The sequence below is a fragment of the Rhineura floridana genome, chromosome 11, assembly GCF_030035675.1.
Source record: "Rhineura floridana isolate rRhiFlo1 chromosome 11, rRhiFlo1.hap2, whole genome shotgun sequence".
Classification (NCBI taxonomy): Eukaryota; Metazoa; Chordata; class Lepidosauria; order Squamata; family Rhineuridae; genus Rhineura; species Rhineura floridana.
In genome coordinates, this window is record NC_084490.1 from 40,114,761 (window position 1) to 40,134,343 (window position 19,583).

Here is a 19,583-nt window from a genome sequence, read left to right on the forward strand (position 1 = left end):
AGGTTCTACTCGAAATAAGTATGTTGGACAATGGTAAAGAGAGAGTGCATATTGAAAATGAAGCAGCCTCACAAGGATATCTTGAAAAGGATCACCCTCCCCAGAGAGAGAAATGTTTTGAGTTGACTCTTGCTTTCGTAATATAGAAAGAGTTTCTTAAGTCCACATGCATATATTTTGGATACAGTGGTGGATTTATTTAGCTTTTTTCCTGAGAATAAAACTTTACTTTTGTATCACTTCTGTAACATGGAAATTCATCGTTATGGGCTAGGATCCAAAGGGACTGTGCACACACTTGGGTTTTTTCAGGCCTCCATTCCCACTGCAGCCTGTTATGTTCCCCCAACACCTAATTCCAAAGGTTGACACGCCTTCTAGCGCCTCATATAATTACCTGGTTCAGATGTAATGAGAAACAATGGTTTATCATTATGAGCATGCGCTTTGAGGTTGTGCCTTCCACCCTTCCCTGTCCACAGATGCAGCCTTCAGTAGGAGATTAGAGGCTTTGGCATTTGATTTCAGTTAGCTACAGTTTAGCACCCTGTCTTAGTATTAGGTTAATTTTCACTATGGTTAGTGGTCATAAATGATGAGTTTGGCTTGTTTCAACAAACCATAGTTAAGATTAACCACAGTTTAGGATTTGGCTATAACACTGGCTAGTTGAAATTGGAAGCAAAAGCTTCCAAATTCCTCCTCCTGTGCTGAGGAGGAGAAGGAGAGTGTGCGGCTCACTGCAGCTCATTCCTAAAATGATGAAACCATGGTTTATTGTTTTGTCCAATATGGTGTGTATGTGTATTTGGATATTTGATTTCTACTTATGTGTGAAGTTTTTCCTGGTCACACATGGCAGTGTTTTGTGTCCCAGTCATTGTTTCCTCCCTAACAGTACCCTACTTCACTTTATTATAAATTAATTCTTAGACTTTCCTCCCTTATAACTTTTTCTCGCAGGAATATTTTTAGACTACTGCACATTTTTATTAAAACTACACAATTACCATATGTAGTTTATTTGAAGTAACTATTTTTGTTTCATTTTGTGATGTATGGCATCAGAAAATATAATACCTTAATTTACTCTCCCATTTCTCACGTGTGTGTGTGCGTATTCACCTCTTGGTGCTTGCGAATTGTTCTGCAGAACTGTTTGTTTAGTTATGCAAGCCTATGTGAATTTACAAAAAGAAAGAGCTGTAAAAGAACAGTTTTTTTCCAGTTGGCTTGTAAATAAGTGTATAAACATTATAAAGCTCATTAGCTCACATTTGGCTGCTTTATTAACCAACTGTAAAATTATTTCCTACCTTTAAAAGTAATGGCACAAAAAAACCGCCTGTTTTGGGCCTTGGTGGATTGAAAGAGTTGAAAAGCAGAGAAATACTAAATATATCTATTTTTGATGTAATTTCAATAAACAATTCTTTTTTCCCCAAAGCACAAAAAAATCTCCTCTTCTCCTAAACTCAATACGTGCAACCCAGTCTTATGTATAATTGCTTGCTTGTTTGGAAGTAAGAACCATTGTGGTGCTTACTCCCATGAAAGTATGCATAGCAGGGTATTTAAATATTATTTGGGTGTTGAAATGGACACTTGGATATAGCTTTTGGATGCATGGCATTCACTGAGAAGTGTGATTTTTTAAAATGAAATTAAATTGAACCAAAAGCACAGAGAGGCATATCGTGCACTGATTCTTAAGGTTCTTACCAGTGTTTCTGAAAAACATCTGAACAAAATCTCTTAATGTGCCCTGTGATATCTGGTTCTCAGTATCTTCCTTTCTTTCTTTGTAAGAGTTTGGCTACAATTAAAATAGTTTTCTGTCAGTTTTGTAAGAACAGATATTAGAAATGGATGCTCCAGTTAAAATTTCTTTTAAAATGCCTTGCTGCACTTTTTGGAAGACTTGCTTCCAAACATGAAGTTAAATAGCCATCCTTTGTGCATGTACTTGGAAGCAGGCCTCATTTTGTCACTCTTTTTTTAAGCCATTTATTATGCAGCTATATACAATTAGTTAAAAAAATACTTATAAATAAAATGTCCTAGGAACAGAGGACTAAAATGCATTTGAAAATCATCTTTGAGTCTTTCCTCCTAAGAGATGAAGAACAAACATTTAAAAATGACTAGCTTGGGGCAGAAGGGGAAAAGTAGCCTGTAGCACTAAAGTTGCACAACTAATCAAGACAGTGATCCTGGATGATTGGATAGGCACAAGATACAGCAGAAAGGTGGCTGGTAGCAGCCAAACAAAGCTTTATATTCAAAAGTATTGGCTCAGTTGTAAGTGCTGAAAGCTCATTTGAGTGCAGAGCTGAGCATATGCAGTGGATTTTGTTTAATTTTTTTTAAAGGTTCGGGCTCTTCCTGAAGCTACAAAGGGGAATCTCTGGATCGGTCTTAGTTGCTTGCGGGTGGTTTTTATTTGCCCCAGTTGTTCCCCTGAGTGGTAATTTGCTGCCCTGGGCTCCTACTGGGAGGAAGGGCGGGATATAAATTTAATAAATAAATAAAATAAATTTGCAGGCTTGAATAAAATCATCTATCTTTGAGTTCATTTTTGACAACTTGCAATGTTTACAATGAGTCATCTCTTTTTAATGATGATCTGTTCATAGCTTAATGTGTATGTAATACTTGTGTGAGCTTTATGTCCGCTGCTTTCTTGCAATGTAATAGACTGTTTGTTGTTGTTGTTCCAAAGCTTCTTAAAAGAAGAGAAACAAGATCCGCAAAGTTCTTGGGATTTTAATTTTATTTCCCAAGATGCTTATGTATGAGAATTCTGCCCTCTTGCCTTTGCTTCAACATTTGACTCTTGCTCCATTGATTCTCTCTGTGCAACTGCCATGAAAACTATTCACTTTCAGTTGGGGTTTTGGGAGTTGCAATTACTTGATGTTTCACAGCAAGAGCTAATTGCGTCCCCCCCCCCCTTTTGTCTTTGCAGAAAGCTTTGCAACAAGCTGTGGGCAGTGGCTTGGCAGGTGAACTGCACGATCCAGCTAGTGAGAAAGGTACCTCGAAATCAGGAGGCAAACCTAGAACTAGATGAACCGATAGGGCAGGGTTGGGTGGGTGGGTGAGTTGCAACTTCAACAATAGGGGCCTCTACCATAAACATCACGGTCCTACATGAGCATAGCAGATCCCAGGCCATGGCTTGAGGGATACAGGGTTTTTTTGAGAAAGGGGTGATGCAGCATGGGAACTTGCCTTAAATCAAGTTGCACCATTGGTCCATATACCTCAATATTGTCTATGCCGATTGGTACTGGCTCTCCAGGGTTCCAGACGAAGATTTCACCCAGCCTTCCTAGAGACACCAGGGACTGAACCTGAGATCTTCAGTGTGTAAAGCATGTACTCTATGACCACTTTTTAATTTTATTCTATTAAAACATCTAGACTTACGTCTTGAGGAACTTCCTCTACAAAGTGGCTTATGATCTCCCAATAAAAACCATAAACTAAGTTGTGGATGCTTAATGTGCCTTGTTCTCTTTATCTCCTTGTGTGCCTTTTCTCCAGGGCAGAGCAAATGTTAAAAACTGCAAAATGATGCACGCGTGCACACACACACACACGTATGTTATGTATGTATGTATGTGTGTATATATCTTAATAAAAGCTGGCATGTGCAAGGTTTAGAAGAGCATGCCTATTGTCCAGAGTCAAGTAGTAGTCAAGAGGAGCCAGACACTGAAGGGGGAAGGGTCATAGTTCAGTGGTAAAGCATCTACTTTGCATACAGAAGATCCCTGGTTCAGTCCCTGGCATCTCCAGGTAAGTTTGGGCATGTCTGATGTTAGGAGAGGCACTGCCAGTTAACGTAGAGAGTACTGAGCTAGATGGGCCAATGGTCTGGCTCTGTATAAGGCAGCCTTCTCTGCTCCTAATGGTACTTGTTCATACTTTTCAAGAAATGTTCAAAGCACTTCATATATACTACCTTGGTTGTCCTTACAACCGCCAAGTTCATGACTGAGCTGAGATCTAGTGATTGCCAGGTCATAGCTCTATAATACTGAGGATGGGAGATGTGGTCTACCAGTAGACCATGTAGACTAGATAGACCTTGATCTGATCTAGCAAAGTATCACATATGCTGATAAAGTAAACAGTGCACACTCCAAGATTAGTTTACAGTGGCCATTATTATTTGTGATAAGCAGTATGGAGTATGGACTCTTTTTAAAAAAATAAAAACTAGAATTTGCAAAGCAAAAGAAAGATAACCATGCAAGACTGTAGTCAGCTAGTCTCTGAACTATCCAACACCAGACTTCAAATAGCTGTATAATTTATGTGCAGGTGTTTTTTTGAAGCAGTATATCCCTGCAAACGCTGGCATATCCTATGCCTTTCTAATGGGCTATAGAACATACACACCTGCCCTTGCTATGATAGGACCTGGGGATCTAAGATCCTCTTTCTGTCATTGCCTCTGTTTTCAGATGCTGAATGCAAGCACCCAAGCCGAAGGAAATGGTGCAAGAGCTCCAGATCTGAAGGACTTGGAGGCAGTTGGCTAGGAATTGGAGACCCTGCAGTGGCCTGTGATAGGAATGCCCCGATGGGTGAGGTATGCTGTGGTTTCATATTCTAAATATGGCATATTCCTATTATAATGTGTAAATGTAAGTGAGCTTGCATATGCAGTCACAGATCTGGACATGGGCCAAATAGTGAGATACTACAGTCAAATTTGTAATACACTGGGATCAACTACACTCGGGCTTTGTCTTCCAGGGCAAATAGGTTCTGGTGAATAATGTGCTTGCTTCCTTTGGTGGGGCTTAATTGTACAGTGGTGAACAGTTTTAGATCTTCTGTTGTAAATGTGGGCTTATCATGGTGTTGTGCCTCCTTGTCTCCCAATTTGTCCCGTGGAAGACAAATTGAAACCTTGTGTGTTGGTGCCAACTTCCGTGTTCCTCCAGGTTCTTTTTCTCCTAATTATTATCATTATCATCATCCAAGAGTACAAAAGACTAAAAAAAATAGAGAAAATATTAGTATCCAAAAGTACAAAAGCCTGTAAAAAGGAGAAAAGATTACAGAGAGAATTCTAATATGACTTCCCAGTGTGGTTGTTCAACTCAGTAGGTGTAGAGTTCAATTTATGATTATATTTAATAATCAATACTCTTACTGGCAGCCAGACAATCATGATTGCTCTTACTTTAATCTCATGTGTAGCATATAATTAACATAATTCACAAGGACAAAAATTCTGCGGATGATATGTAACATTATTCATACACAAAGTAGACTCATTGGGATCAATGGACTTAAGTAACTTGTCCACTGATTTTAATAGATCTGCTTGGAATATGGATATTCCAATAATATAAAATAAAAATAAAGATTCATTCATTCATATTGCCCTGTGGCAATCCCAACATTTTCTAGTTTTTCCGTAATATGTTTAACCATAGGTTCCCACTCACTCAGCATTTGTTTATACATCTCTTGTTCCTTCCTGTAGGTTCTTGAGGCTCCTTCTTCTGGTGTGATGACTGGCTTGGCTGGAGTCTTGGACTACCTGGAATGGACTTACCATTTGCCACAGGGAGTAGAGAGCTCCATAGGGCCTCAGGCGGTTTAGTAAGTGGGACTCTTATAGAGCAACAATCTCAGGGAAAACAAGCGCACATTGCTGTGGATGCTATCTAGGGCTTTGTAGTAAAAGCTTTGAATTTGCCATTTAGCAAATACCTTGTAGAACATTAGAGCTGCGCAATTGACGTGATAGCAGTAATAATGAAGCTTTTAGAAACGTAAACCCATTCACAAATTAAATTCAGGATTGCATCAAACAATAAAATGTCTTGATCAAAGTATCCTTTTTAGGAACTTGAGAATTATTTGAGTGCAGTTGCAAAAGAAGGGGAAATCGCTGAAGCCAAATAGCTGTGGAAAGGGTCTCTCATTTTCATCCCAATAAATGAGCTACTGCGCTGGCAAATAGCGATCAGGTTGGCCCGTTATGACTGCTGCTCCTAAGCAGTGTAGTGATTTCAGGTACTACCATCTCCCTGTGGAAAGGAAACTCGGCAAAGCAGAGAAGCTGCTGGAAGCATCTCTTGGCATGCCCAGATTGGTGATATTGTTAACTGGTCCCCTTAGGTTGTCAGACCCTGTCAGACTGAGCTTAGGTATCACAGTGGACCAGAGGGAACAAGACAATTTCTAAGGTATATGGGCCAAAATGTCTTGAATTATGCCTCCAGGTCTGTAGAATTTAGTGCAGACTACTAAGAGTGACAGTCCACTTTTCTCCATCTGTGTACAGCTGTGGTCAGAATCATTGGCAAGCAGTTTTTGAACAGAGGCAGCTATGTGGTGTGTTGATCCATCAAGGCAGGGGTGAGGAACCTGAGGCCTTCCAGATGTTGATGGGGCTACAACTCCCATTATCATTGGCCATGCTGTCTGGGGCTAGTGGGAGCTAGAGTCCAAGATCATCTGGAGGGCACCAGCTTGGGGAAGGCTGGATTAGAATGTTGAGCTGGAAACGGATCTCTGGGAGGCCTTTGGGACCCGCTTCCAAATTCTCTTTTTTGTTTCTGTCAACAGTGGGGATGAAGCAATGGAAGAAGTGGAACTGGTGGCTGAGGTGCGGCTGGGGGATGTGGGTGCCCTATCAGGCATCTTTAGAAGAAACCTATCCTGGAGGATGCAGAAGTCTGGTGGGTATGCGCACCTGTGTGTAGAATGCAAGGAATGAGACAACTAAGGAAAGGGATGTGGGCCTGTTATTCCCTCGGATGGTGAATAGGTTTTCTGGTGGACCATAGAGAGGGGTCCAGGCAGGATGTGTTAACAGAATCCAGGCCTTAGAGCCCATATGTAAGAGACTCCATATCTTGTGCATCCAGAGCCAGCCATTTCATATTAGGAGAAATGGGCTGCCAGGCAGTGGGACAGTAAAACTGGGTGTTTTCCCCAGAGTAATAAATGTAGTTGGGACTCTACATTCTCTCTCTCACTCCCCTGCTCATTCATGATGGTGTATACATTGACAGAAGATCCTGTATTTTAAGTAGTCCAGCCCAGTTTCTTTTAGCCCCAGGACCCCCAAAGATACTCTTGTTTCTGGGGGCTCAAGGAATCCCCTCCTCTGCTCAATCTTGCCTCTGTTTGACTTCTCCCTCACTGTTGGCCTGGGACCTTAAGCTCTGCCCAGAATCTTTATGGTGAGGATTTATCCTATGGTTGCTAGACTCAAGGAACAGTTCTCTGCAGCTGAGATTTGGGTTAAGACTCAGGCTAGATGGTTCCATGGGCTCCTAGGGGTACTATATGTGATCTGGGCTTTCAGCCTGATGGATTAGCAGGGGAATTGGGAATATCGGAACCCCTGTGAAGCACTGATTGTGGAATGTGATACAGGACCTTTATTCACGTATTTTATTTCCCATCTTTCAGATTGGGGTACACTCTTAACCATTTCTTCTTGCTCCCCACAGCCTGCCTTGGATCATTGACACCTTGCTGGAGAGGAAGCAGAGCCTGCCCAATTGGCCACCATTCCCTTTCACAACAGCCTTACCCTCTGGATCCGCACAGAACTCTGCCTCTAATGGACCTGGCTCCTTGGACTTCTGTTTTAGCCAAGAGTAAAGTTTCGCAGTCCCCTAAAGCAGACAGGACTTCTCCTTCACCTTGCTTGGGCATGACTCTGGGTACTGGCATGGGGGTATCCAGCGGGGGGCAGCAGCGGCCGCGGAGTGCCACTGGCCGTGAATCTGAATCCCAGCAGCGTTCCCAGCCCCCTCCCACCAACTCCTTGGATAAGGCCAATTCCAGCGCCTCTTCATCATCATCTTGTTCTTCATCATCATCCTCAATCTCCTGCCACCAGGGCCTCCCAGGCGACGGTGGTGGCAGCTCTTCAAACCCTTGCCCCCCAATGCACTCCCCGGACTTAGATATTTATGATCCCTTCCACCCTACCGATGAGGACAACCTCAATGGCGATTTTGGCTTTGGCGACTCTCCTCACAAAGAGGCAGAGGGTGGGCGACATGACCAGAAATATGATCCCTTTGACCCCACAGGCTCCAACCCCAGTTCCTCTGTTAGTACCCCTTCGCCTGAGGAGGAGGATGAAGATGACGAAGACGACGATGAAGAAGAAGAAGACCGTGACCAACATCCTCCGGACATGTCCCACAGCATCAGCCGCATTTCAGAAACCTTGGCTGGAATCTATGACGAAAACAGCTTGAGCCAAGATTTCCCTAGCTCAGACAAAGGACAAGAAGATTCAGAACCAGAACCAGAGCCTGGCAGGGATTATGAAACTGAGGCAGCCTGCCCTGCCGAGGCCCCTGAGGGCAAAGAGCCTCCAGGTGCTGATTCCACCCTGCCTGAGGAGCTTCCCCCAGAACAAGTAGAATCCAAAGCTTCTGAACCTCGCCGCCGGGTATTTGTGGTAGACCTGGCCCCCAAAGGACGCTTGGATGCTGAAGCCAAGCCACAGCTGGAAGGGAAGGTGTCCCTCGAGGTGGTGACAGTTGGAAATGCCAAGTTAAGGACTGGAGAGAAAGCATCCAAAGGTAGTGGGCATCACCGCGCTGGGCGCCGGTCATCCATGGAGTGGGATGGGAGTGGTGGTGGTGACTCGGAAATTGAGGAAGGTGAGATTGTCCAGCCAGAAGATGAGCGCTATAGTCCCATTCGACTTTTCCGGAGCAGATGCCGGCTTGCTGAGCAGCGCACCCTGCGGGTGGTGGAAGGAGATGACTTCCTGTCCCTTCATGCAGACTCGGATGACGAAGGAGCCTTACAGATTGACTTTAGTGAGAGCCAACCTGACCCACGTTGGAAGGGTGTGGACTTGAGGAGGAAGATCTTGACCCAACGCCGAGAACGATATCACCGAGCCCCCTCACCCCTGCCGCCACCGCCTCCTCCACCACCCCCTCCACCAGCCCCTAAACGCCCTGCCTCCAAATCACACTCTGGTTCTAGCTCTGGTTCATGTAAGAAATCGAAAAGGGAGCGCAAAAGATCACGAGAGCGTAAGGCTTCAAAAACCAAGGAATCTTATGCCTCTTCATGGAACCCTAAAAAGAAATCTAAATCACGCTCAAAGTCCAAGGAACGTCGGCACTCACACCACAGGGCCTCACGGTCCCGCTCACATCACCGAGCCTCCCGTTCCTGGTCACCCTCAATCAGCACCAGCTTGTCTGCTGTTGGCTCCTCGCATACCTCTGCTGAGCGACGCAAGAGCAGGAGATCGAAGTCAAAAGAGAAGCGCCATGGCCGTCGTTCTCGGTCGCGCAGCAGTAGTCACGCCCATCGCAGTAGGCACAAAGACAAACATCGGGGGGACGGTGGTAGGAAGAAGAAGAAACGCTCCCGGTCTCACTCACGTGAGAAGCATCCCTCCCATCGGGTATCCAAGGACAAGGAACGAGAGGTCCACCTGCTGGAGGAACCCAAGTCCGAGAAGGCCTTGATGGAGCGTCGCAGAGATGCACGAACTGTGGTACCGCCATCAATCCAGGACCTCAATGATAACGACCTCTTCACCATCAAGAGGACTATCACAGTCAACCAGCAGGAGAAAATGGAGGGCCTTTTGGAGACACCGGAGAGAGCTAAGCGGGAAGTGCTTTACGATTCTGAAGGGTTGAGTTTTGATGCTTGCTTCTCAGACCGTGACCCTGCTGAGGAATCCAAATCTGGTGGGGTGCGGCTAACGGCCAAGGAGGACACAGTCCCATCCCGCAAGGATAAGCGGCCTGAGGAGGACATCAAACAGAAGATGCCCAAGGAGAAAGAGCGCAAGAGGGCCTATGTTGAGGACCGCCCTGGTGCCCGTGAGAAATACAAAAAAAAGTTGAAGGAGGGACCTCCCTGTTCTGAACAACAAGAATTGCCCAAGGTGGAAAAAAAGGCCCGGCCAGATCGGGACAAGACAGGGAAAAAGATTAAAACCGGAAGCCACAAGGAGAGTGGCAAGTTAGGCTCAGGCCGGAAGGTGAAGCTCCAGTCTAAGGTGGCTGTTTTGATCCGTGAAGGGGTAAGCAGCACCACATCAGTCAAGGAGGTGGGCTCCATCGGTGTGAAGTTTAGCCGTGACAAGGAGAGCCGCTCACCTTTCCTCAAGTCAGAGGAGAAAGTGTTGATGGTTGGGGCTTCTGCTGCCGGTCAAGGTGAGATGGCTGACATCAAGGAGCCAGGATTCAAACCCAAGAAAGTCAAAGGGCTGAAGGCCAAGATGGGTGTGAAGAAACTGAAGGGCATCAAGCCAAAGGGTGCCTCAGAGCCCAAGAAGAAGAAGAAGCTCAAGGTGAAGACTGGGCTGAAGAAATCCAAAGCTGACAGCTGCAGTCAAGGTACAAACAGCCCCCTGAGAGTCAAGGAGGAACCCTCATGGTCTGGGTCAGAGAAATCAGAGGGCACAGCCAAGCCACCCAGCCCTCAGCCCTTGGACCCTGGCCAGGAGCTCACACCCGATTCCCAGACCGTGGACAGCAGCTGCAAGACGCCCGATGTCTCCTTCCTTCCCGAAGACCCCCCAGCCGAGCAGCCCAGGGTGCCAGCAGAGGAGCCAGAAGCTGACAGCTTGTCTGAGACCAAAGAGGAACCACCGCTGCTGCAGCAGCCACAGCCGCCTCACCCTCCCCGCAGCTTGCCCCAGCCACCAGCTCCCGTGTCATGGAACCTGCAGGGAGGGGTAGACTGCACCAGCGGAGTGTTGGCATGTAGGTATCGTGATGCAGATTGGCCTGGGTGGGAGGCAGGGCTTTTGTGGAGCCCTGCTCATTTATTGATTTTATATCTTTTCATACCACTTAACACTGAAACAGTCTGAGTGGTTTCCTAAACTAACAAAGTGTTTGTGCATTTGTATACATAGATGCACGCACACACACACACACTGCAACTGAAAAATTATGGTGCAAAGCTAAAATGTAGTACACTGTAAAATAAGAAAATCCCAACAAAGTAGCACATTTTGAAAACGCCTTAAGAGTCAGGGATCCCTTCCCTTTTGCCAAGGCATATCTATTGGCAACTCTAGCGAGAACTGAAATACAATTCTGCAGACTTCCATGCAAGTGAGGTGTTCCCAAGAATCAGAGTTCAAGTTTTAGAAATAAAAAATGGAGGTTGTCCATACCCCTGCTCAGAAACTGGAGCCCCTGTGCCTGTAGAATTAGATGGAGATAAGCTAGTCCAACCCTCTGCTCAATGCAGAATCTGCAGTGTGGGATGCAAGTACAGCATCCCTGATGGATGGCTATCAAGCACTGCTTAAACATTTCTACTGCAGGAGAGCCTGTTGCCTCCCAGTGCAGTCTGTTCCAATTTTGAGCAGCTGTTAGCATCTCCTGACATTGAGTTGAAATCTGCTTCCCTCCCTATTTCCACCCATTGGTACTAATACTATTCTCTGGAGCAACAGAGGACAAAAGTCTGCTCCATCTTCTGCATGGGAGTCCTTTAGATATTTGAAGATTTTTATGATGTTCTGATGAATTAACCCAGTTTAGGTTCAGGTTACCCAAAAATGTCACTGCCCGAACACAGAATCTTAATTCTAGCCACACAGTCTTCACAATTTGGAAAATAAGTTTTGTCTCTTGAAGTTGTGGATAAAAGCTTAGAAATTGTGCCCTGGTCATCCAGTGAAGGGTCAACATTCAGAGGACTGGCTGGAGGAGGATGTGAAGTGCTTCTCTTCTCCAGCCATAAGCTCTATGACCAAATGTTCCCAAGTCTTTGAAAACCTGAACCTTAGCAGCAAGAGAAGTTCTGTAAAGGAAGTACATGCCTGCAAATGCACACCATTTTGCCCTAAATGTATTTGGAACTGGGATTCTTTGGAGCAGAATATATCCAGTTGTGGTAAGCAAGAGCAAGGAGGCACACAATATATTTTGTGTTTTCATATGTTTGCTTCCAAGATCTTTGATTTTTTTCAGGGAGTGTTTTTTTTATCGCAGAAGGGAGTTGGGTGGATATGTATCGTCCTTTTAAGGCCTTAACTATATGCAATGCGGGGGATCCACTGTTTAGCTTTAAAAAGCTGTAAGTGGGTAGGAGATTGGATTTGAGCAGTGGTGCTTGAGATAGTGTTTAGCCCTATCCCAGTTATAAATCTCTTCCCCTCAATGCTATTTTCTGTGCTGTGGGGAGGCGGAAAATAAAAAGATAGAGTAGACCATCCCGCTATTTAATGCATGAAACTCGGAGCTAATGTGTCTCTGCATGTTGGGGGTGGGGAACCTGTGGCCCTCCAGATGATGATGGACCGCAACTCCCATTGGCCACGCTGGCTGGGGCTGATCAGCATTAGAGTCCAGCAGCATTTGTCCAGCAACAGCTGTATCTAGAGCAGGGATGGGGAACCTTTCTGGCTCTGGGTAAAGATCTGGCCCCACCTTGCAGACCAACTTGGACAGATGGGTGGGGCAACCCATCTGCCAATGGCATGGTGTAATGACATCACATGATAGGTGGATTTCCCCTCCCATCTTGTCAAAATCCCAACATCGGAGGTTGAAAGCACAGGAAAGGGCTTTGCAAGCCTCCCCATGCAGCTGCTTTCCACCTCCTGTGTCGGAGGTGGAAGGAGCTGTGCCAGGCGGCCTTAAAGAGCAACACGGAGGCAGAAGTGGTTTCCATTGAATGGAAACCACTTCTCCCTCCTTGAGCAAGGCAAGCTCCTACCCCTCATCAGCTGATGGATGGCTGGGAGCGCATCTTGCTCCAGCAAAGGAACAATCAGGAGCCCACTTTAGGCTCCTGATTCTTCCTTTGAAGCCCTGCCCTTACCTGCCATCATGTATGATGTCAGGTGTAGAGTGGGTGGGCATGGCCTGTAGGCCAGAGGTTCCCCACCTCTGATCTAGAGCACAGAGGCATGATGCCTCATGTTTCTGGACTAAGTCTGGGATGGGAGAAGGACTTAACAGTCCTTGCCCCACCCTCACCCCCTAGAGTTTGGAAACCATTTCTAAAAATCTTGTTTCTTACCTAGTGACTGCCTTGCTGTTCAAGATGGAAGAGGCTAACCTTGCAAGCCGGGCAAAAGCTCAGGAGCTTATTCAAGCAACCAATCAGGTACAGAGCAAGTTTGAAACTGTTAAAACTGATGCAGATTTTTAGATCGTTGGGATGACTTTGGTGTGTGGGTATGGATTTTGAGCAAAGGGTGCCAAGTGTTGGCACTCGAGTTGCAGCCACATTTTCAGGACCAAATTCAGCTGAGAGATCTGGCGGTAGTAGCTGAGCTTCACGTTTCTAGAGAGGTGTGTGAGACTTCGTTCTAGCACTAACATGGGAGGGAGAGCAGGAGGTGGAAGGTTGTGGGGCCCACTTTATATACAAATGGATGTAAAACTCCTGATGAAATGCAAACATCTTGGAAAATAGACAAAGATGAACACATAAGGGAGGCAGGGTTGCTTTGAAGCCCAGAGCATTGTGTACTCTTGTGTGTTCGCTGTGAAAGTAAAGCCTGCTGTCTGGCGCCGAAGCTGGCACCCTGAGAGTCGCAGCTCTTCCTTTTTAAAAAAAATTATGATTATTACATTTCTGGTTCTCATGGTTGCAGGGACAAGCTTAGTAGTATGTGGGTGTACTCTGGCAGAGGACTTCTGTACAGCAAGGCTTGATCTGCTCCAGTGCTAAGAGATGGTAGCTCTTTCTCCCTTAGGATAACTGTGCTCCCGTCTCCCAAGCTGGCCACCTAACTCTGCTCTACAGGGCAGGTGCCAGGTGTGACTGGGCCCTTGGGTGCTAGCCTGCCCCGGGGGCCCTGCTCCCAGCACCCCCTACAGACTGTGCGGGACTGCTCCACCTCCTTCTCCTCCCTCTCCGTGAATGCCCTGCATGCTGGGCACACAGGTCTCTGCAATCAACCAAGAAGGTGGTGGAGGCTTCTCTAAGGGGCTGATACCCCTGCCGCCATCTTCGTCGATGGCACGCATGTGCACTACACTGTGTGCACTCACATGCCTGCCATCAATCAAGATGGTGGTATTTATTTATTTATTTAAAATATTTCTATCCTGCCCTTCTACCCTATAATAGGGCACTCAGGGCGACCTTAGAAAAGCCTCTGCTGCCATCTTGGTTGATGGCAGCTGCATGCATAGCACACAGGGCATTCACAGAAAGGGAGGAGAGGTAGGTGGAGCGGGCGGGCACCACAGACCTGCACGGTCTGTAGGGGGGGTCTTGGAGCTGTGTCTCTGTGATCTGTGGCAGGGTTGGGAGTCGACTGTCAAGGGTCATGGAAGGGGAGTGCTACCCCCACACCCTAAGGAGGAGCCCTTCAGAGGCCTCTTGGCCAGGGCCCAACGTGGCTGCCCTTTAGCGCCAGCCCTGCTGCTCCACCATGTCCTTCTGGCCCCCTCTGCCTGTTGCTGCTTGAAAGACTAGCTCCTGAATTACTTGCAAAACCTGCTTTTTTTGAAAGTATGCAAAATTAGTAACTGTGAACAAATAAGCCATTTTAACCAAAACAAACATTCCTAAACTAAGGCTGCAGCCCTGGGCCCAGTTACTTGGAAATAAACCCCACTGAGCGAAGCTGGGTTTGTTTTCCAAATATATGTGGGCTAGATTGGGTTGTAAATTCAGTCCAGTTGCAGAATGTGATGTTTTTTCTGATGTTGCCCTCATAATCACGTGGTATTTTGGAGCTGTCCAGCTATTAAGCTGCCTTTAGCAGCCATTTTCACTTCCTTCAAATCACTTTGGCCATTTTCTCTCAAGGGCTTTTAATTCAAACCACACTGGAGGCAATTCTGTTCATGCGGTAATGATGGCACTGTTAACTACTCCCATTTGTCTCCATTCCCCAGTTTGGATGGAGATGACAAATCAGCCTTGGGGAGTTATGATTCTGATTGCAGCAGGGACTTAGCTAGTGGGGGAATCCTCTGTAAAGGGAGTTGAAATAAATTAACAAAGGGTGGGAAACCTGTGGTCCTTGGCCTAATTTCAAGAAGTTTGGGGAAAGGAGGAGAGTGGTAGAGAAAAAAAGGGGGGGGAGGAGCTGAAATGAATGGAAGGAGAAAAGAACAAAATAACACCCTGAAGTCAAAACCTTCAGACCTCTGGCAAGAGTGATCTGACCCACCCCCGGCAGAGTGCTGTGTAGGAAGGGAAACAGAAAAAGGAGAGCCTCCCCCTCCCCACTTTTTTGGCTTGGGCCCTGGCAGATTACCCCTAAGGAAATGTAGCCCTTGGCAGAAGAAAGGTTCTCTGCTCTGGATATAATTAAACATCACCGAAGCATAGGCTGTGCTATTATTTCCTCCACTGCCATGAGCAGGTGTGGTTCCTGTGAGCATTTAAAGGGAGGATCAGCCCTGCTTATGCACCCTGTGGGATTTCTTTTGGGGCCCTAGGGAAGGTGAGTTGCAGGACCCTTGTCCTGCTTGCCTACAGCCAGGTAGATCCATTCATGCTTCCATTTTGGGGGGGGATTCCAATATTTAATTATTGAGTGTGGAAAATGGATGCGTGACATGCCACAACAGCCAAGCAGTCCCATCTGCTATCTTAACCATCTTTTTTCCCCTTGTTCTCTCTCCTACCAGATCCTGACCCACACCAAGCCCTCTGCCTCCTTGGGCCTCCCTCAGCCACCAGCACCGCCCGCCCATCCACCTGCCTCACACCTGACTGTGCCGCCTGTCTCCTACCTGCTCCAGAGCTCCCTGCCTCTAGGAGGCTGTGGCTCAACCCCCCCAACCCCCACAGGAGTCTTGCCAGGGACTTTGAGCCAGGCGTCATCCGGCCCTCCCTCGGCTGGCATCTTTGCCTCTTCATCTGGCACAGATCTGGGCAGCACCAGCTCTGAAGGGCGTGGCGACAGTGACAAGGTAAAAGAGATGGAATTGTCTTTAGAATGAGACAACTGTTGTCATCTGGGCATAGGCAAAGGGGCCTTTTAGCAAAGCTCCAGCTCCCGTAATCCCTGACTGCCTTTGGGAGAAACAGCATATGAAGGGACACAGGTTCCTCATTCTTGCACTAAGGAATAATTTCAGATTTGGATCTGAAACCAGCCCAGTTGCCCAGCACTAAGAAATGTAGGAGGACGTAGAATGCTCCCTTATTCTGAGTCCTAGAGATGTAAAATTTCCAGAAATTTTGAAGCCATGGGGAAAAAACATTTTTTTCCTGTTTTTTTTTCCAGAAAAAATGGAAATGTTCTGAAAAAATGCAATATTAGTACTTTTTACAGATTGAAAGTCACTTTGTTACTTCAGGAACATAAAATGTAATTATGTACAAGTTGGTTTGGCATAAAATTATCACATTTGGTATATTAAAAGTACATTTTATTCAAACAATTATTACAAATTGAATTTACTTTTTAAAATTTTTTTGTAACAAATTGATCTACAAGATCCTGAACTGTAAGGAACACCTGAGCTGTAAGGAACCTCTTTCGTTTTGCCAGTTTATGAGGAGCAGGCAAAAAACAATTTAAAAAAAACCAGAAGAAACCATCAACATTAATAACAAAGAAAATTATTTATGCTTCCACTAGTCCTCCACAGTGTCAAGCAGACATAAAGCATCCATTCCCATAAAAAGAACTGAGAAAAGGGAGGACTAAGATTCAATGCCAAAATAAAACATTCCATAATCCATTTTTTCTTCTTTTTTTATTTTTTTCCAATTTTTTGGAAAAAAGCCAAAAACGGCTTCGGAAAAAAACTTTCTTTTCTGAATTTTTCCGGTTTTTTTCCGGGCCTTCACAGCTCTTAAGTCAGCTCATTGCTCCATTTAGCTCAGTGTTGTCCACATGCGTTGCTGACTAGCAGCCGCTCTCCAGGGTTTCGGACAGGGGTCTCCCCCAGTTCTACCTAAAGATCCCGGGCATTAAACCTGGGACCCTTGTACTTGCAGAGCAGATGTGCTAAACCTTGCAGCCATGGCCCTCCCTTAAATACCCACCTGTAGACCCCAGTACGGATTTATGGTATGGAACAGAGTGCTTTAAACTGTCAGCGGGGGATGTCAAGCAGATGCTGAAGACTGTGCTAGGAGCAGAAAAAAAGTTCTTTCAGAAGGATCCATTGTGGCTGAGGGCTCATTGCTTGCATGCTGACACCTTACCTTGGGCCAGCTGTCCTGCACCTAGTGCTCCTGCTTCAGCTAACTGCTCTACCTCTGCTCCACCGCAGTACCTGAAAAAGCTTCATACACAAGAGCGGGCAGTGGAGGAAGTGAAACTGGCCATCAAGCCCTATTACCAGAAGAAGGAGATCACCAAGGAAGAATACAAGGACATCTTGCGCAAAGCTGTCCACAAGGTAGAGGAAAGGGGTGGGGGGTGGAGACTTTGAAGCAGAGGGGCACAAGGCTACATTGGAGAGGAAAGGAATTAACTCTTTGTCATCTTCTGTCTCTCCCCTCCCCGACTTCATCCTATCTAGATCTGCCACAGCAAGAGTGGCGAGATCAATCCAGTCAAGGTGAACAACCTTGTGAAGGCCTATGTCCAGCGATACAAGTACTTTCGAAAACATGGGCGCAAGATGGATGAGGAGCCAGGACCCAGGGAAATAGGGGGGCTGGACAAGTCTGGCTTGCCCATGCCCCCACTCTGATTCTCCTCTGATTGGAAAATCAAAAAATGGCCCTTCTTTATGCAAATAGGCTTGGCTGGCCCCCCAGCCCCCTTTCCTGTGTGGGGCATGTGGAAGGGAGGGTTGGGGTGACCCGTTTTGTTTGGGAGGGGTGGCATTTGGAGAGAGTGTGGTTCTTGTACATCTGCTACCTGCCCCCCCCCAAACACTTTCATGGTTTTAGCCACAAATTGACTTGTGTTTTACCCTGTAAATACTGATGGGAGAGGATGAGGCTAATTTTTAGTTTCATTACTCTCAGACTCCCATGATAAGACGGGTGGATGTTACTCCTCCCCCCTCCCACTTAGTTTTTACTCATTTAGCATGTTTTTAATTTGATGGATTTTATTCTCACCCTCCCTGGCAGCCTTCCTGAAAGAGCAGTACCACGACTGGCCTATAGATGGCAGCTTCCTGCCAGGCCGAGCAGGTAGTGCACCCGTATCTACTCCCAGTTGTAAGTTTGTCTGTCATACTACTTCCCCACCCACCCCTTCCTCTTCATAAAACTGCATTTAGCCATCTGAACTGGGCTCTGTGTCTGTGGTCCTTTAGTTAGGGGAGGGGGGTCTATGTACTTCGGGGGGGCCACTCCCCCAGAACACAGATGATCATGTTTGCTGCTGTAACTACCTTGTGGGAGGGCTACTTCATTTTTTTAAAAAATTAATAGAACGCATAGAGTATCAGGTAAAATTTTGCTTGGCAGAGATAGCAACCCCTCCCCTCTTCTAGGGGCAGCTGCATGTCTACACTGGATGTGTAAGCAACCACTTCAGAGCAGGGCTGGCAGCCTGTTCAGCCTTATAGCCACCCACACAGGTGTCCCTCTTCTGGAGTTCCCATTTTCTGAGTTCCCCTCAATGAGCCCTGGGGCCCAGCATTGATTCTATGGGCTCAACCCCCACCCCCAAACTCTTAACCTCCCTTGAACTCGGTGTGAACTGCCATTTGGCTGTTCTTGATCATACTGTAGTACAGGAACCTGTGACCCTCCACATGCTGTTGGATTCCAACTCCCATCATCCTCTGCCAGGATGGCCAGTGGTCAGGGATGGTGGGAGTTGTAGTCTAACATCTGCAGAGCCACAGGTTCTCTATCCTGCTGTATCTGGAAGCCTGTGTCATCCTGGTCATTAATGTTGCATTGGTAGAGGAACACCTTCCACAGGTGGCCAGGAAACATCTATGAGGAATGGGATATGGCAGTGGTGTCCAGTGGAGTGCCCCCTAGATGTTGTTGAACTGCAACTCCCATCAACCTTAGCCAGCATGGCCAAAGGTCAGGTTTGATGAAAGTGGTAGTCCCACCACTATCTGGAGGGTACCAAATTGGTTACCTCTGGGGTAAGGTGTAAACAGCTGTATTGTTGACCACATTGCTGATATAAAGGAAGGGGGAGAGAATATAGGGAAGAAATGCAAAGGATTGTGAAAAGGCTCTGTAGACTACATGTATGAAAGCCTAATGACACTTCAGAGGAGTCCTCTAAAGCGCTGCTCTTCAGCCTGGGCTACCCAGGTGTTCTTGGAATACAACTCCCGTTATCCCCAGCCAGCTGAGCTACTGGTCAAGGGATCATAGTAGTTGTAGTCCAACAACATCTGGCAATCCAGGTTGAAGAACACTGCTCTAAACAGCCCTCAGAAGCAGCTGTTCAGTGGCAAATGAAATGCTTGTTATAGAGGTGGAGCACTGCTTTTCAATATTAGCTTTTTGTACATGTGTGGTTTTTACTTCAAATTCCTGCCCTAAGATATAAATTGAAGAGTCAAGAATGGGGCAAGGGCCCAGAGGTCACTTGCTGTAACCATTTGCAAGGTGTCTGTGGATGTTGGATCTTCGTGGCTATCCTTGACTCAGCTGGGGAACCCAACCTCAATTTGTTGAGGTGATGGAAGGAATTGGATTGGAAGCTCTTTGCTGCCATCTCCTGT

General features: G+C 46.3%; 1 protein-coding gene across 4 annotated transcripts in view; it reads left to right on the top strand.

Moving 5' to 3' along the window:
- SCAF1 (SR-related CTD associated factor 1) overlaps positions 1-18,173 on the top strand; it is a 32,109-nt gene extending 13,936 nt beyond the window's left edge. For all 4 annotated transcript variants that reach the window (XM_061589911.1, XM_061589909.1, XM_061589908.1 and 1 more), the window contains 9 exons: positions 2,969-3,035; positions 4,476-4,603; positions 5,510-5,628; positions 6,601-6,713; positions 7,494-10,745; positions 13,028-13,110; positions 15,600-15,884; positions 17,199-17,327; positions 17,451-18,173. In XM_061589911.1, coding sequence (XP_061445895.1) covers positions 2,969-3,035; positions 4,476-4,603; positions 5,510-5,628; positions 6,601-6,713; positions 7,494-10,745; positions 13,028-13,110; positions 15,600-15,884; positions 17,199-17,327; positions 17,451-17,624 — 4,350 coding nt within the window. In that variant the 3' untranslated portion in view covers positions 17,625-18,173. The remainder of the gene's footprint in view (positions 1-2,968; positions 3,036-4,475; positions 4,604-5,509; positions 5,629-6,600; positions 6,714-7,493; positions 10,746-13,027; positions 13,111-15,599; positions 15,885-17,198; positions 17,328-17,450) is intronic.
- Positions 18,174-19,583: the final 1,410 nt, after the last annotated feature.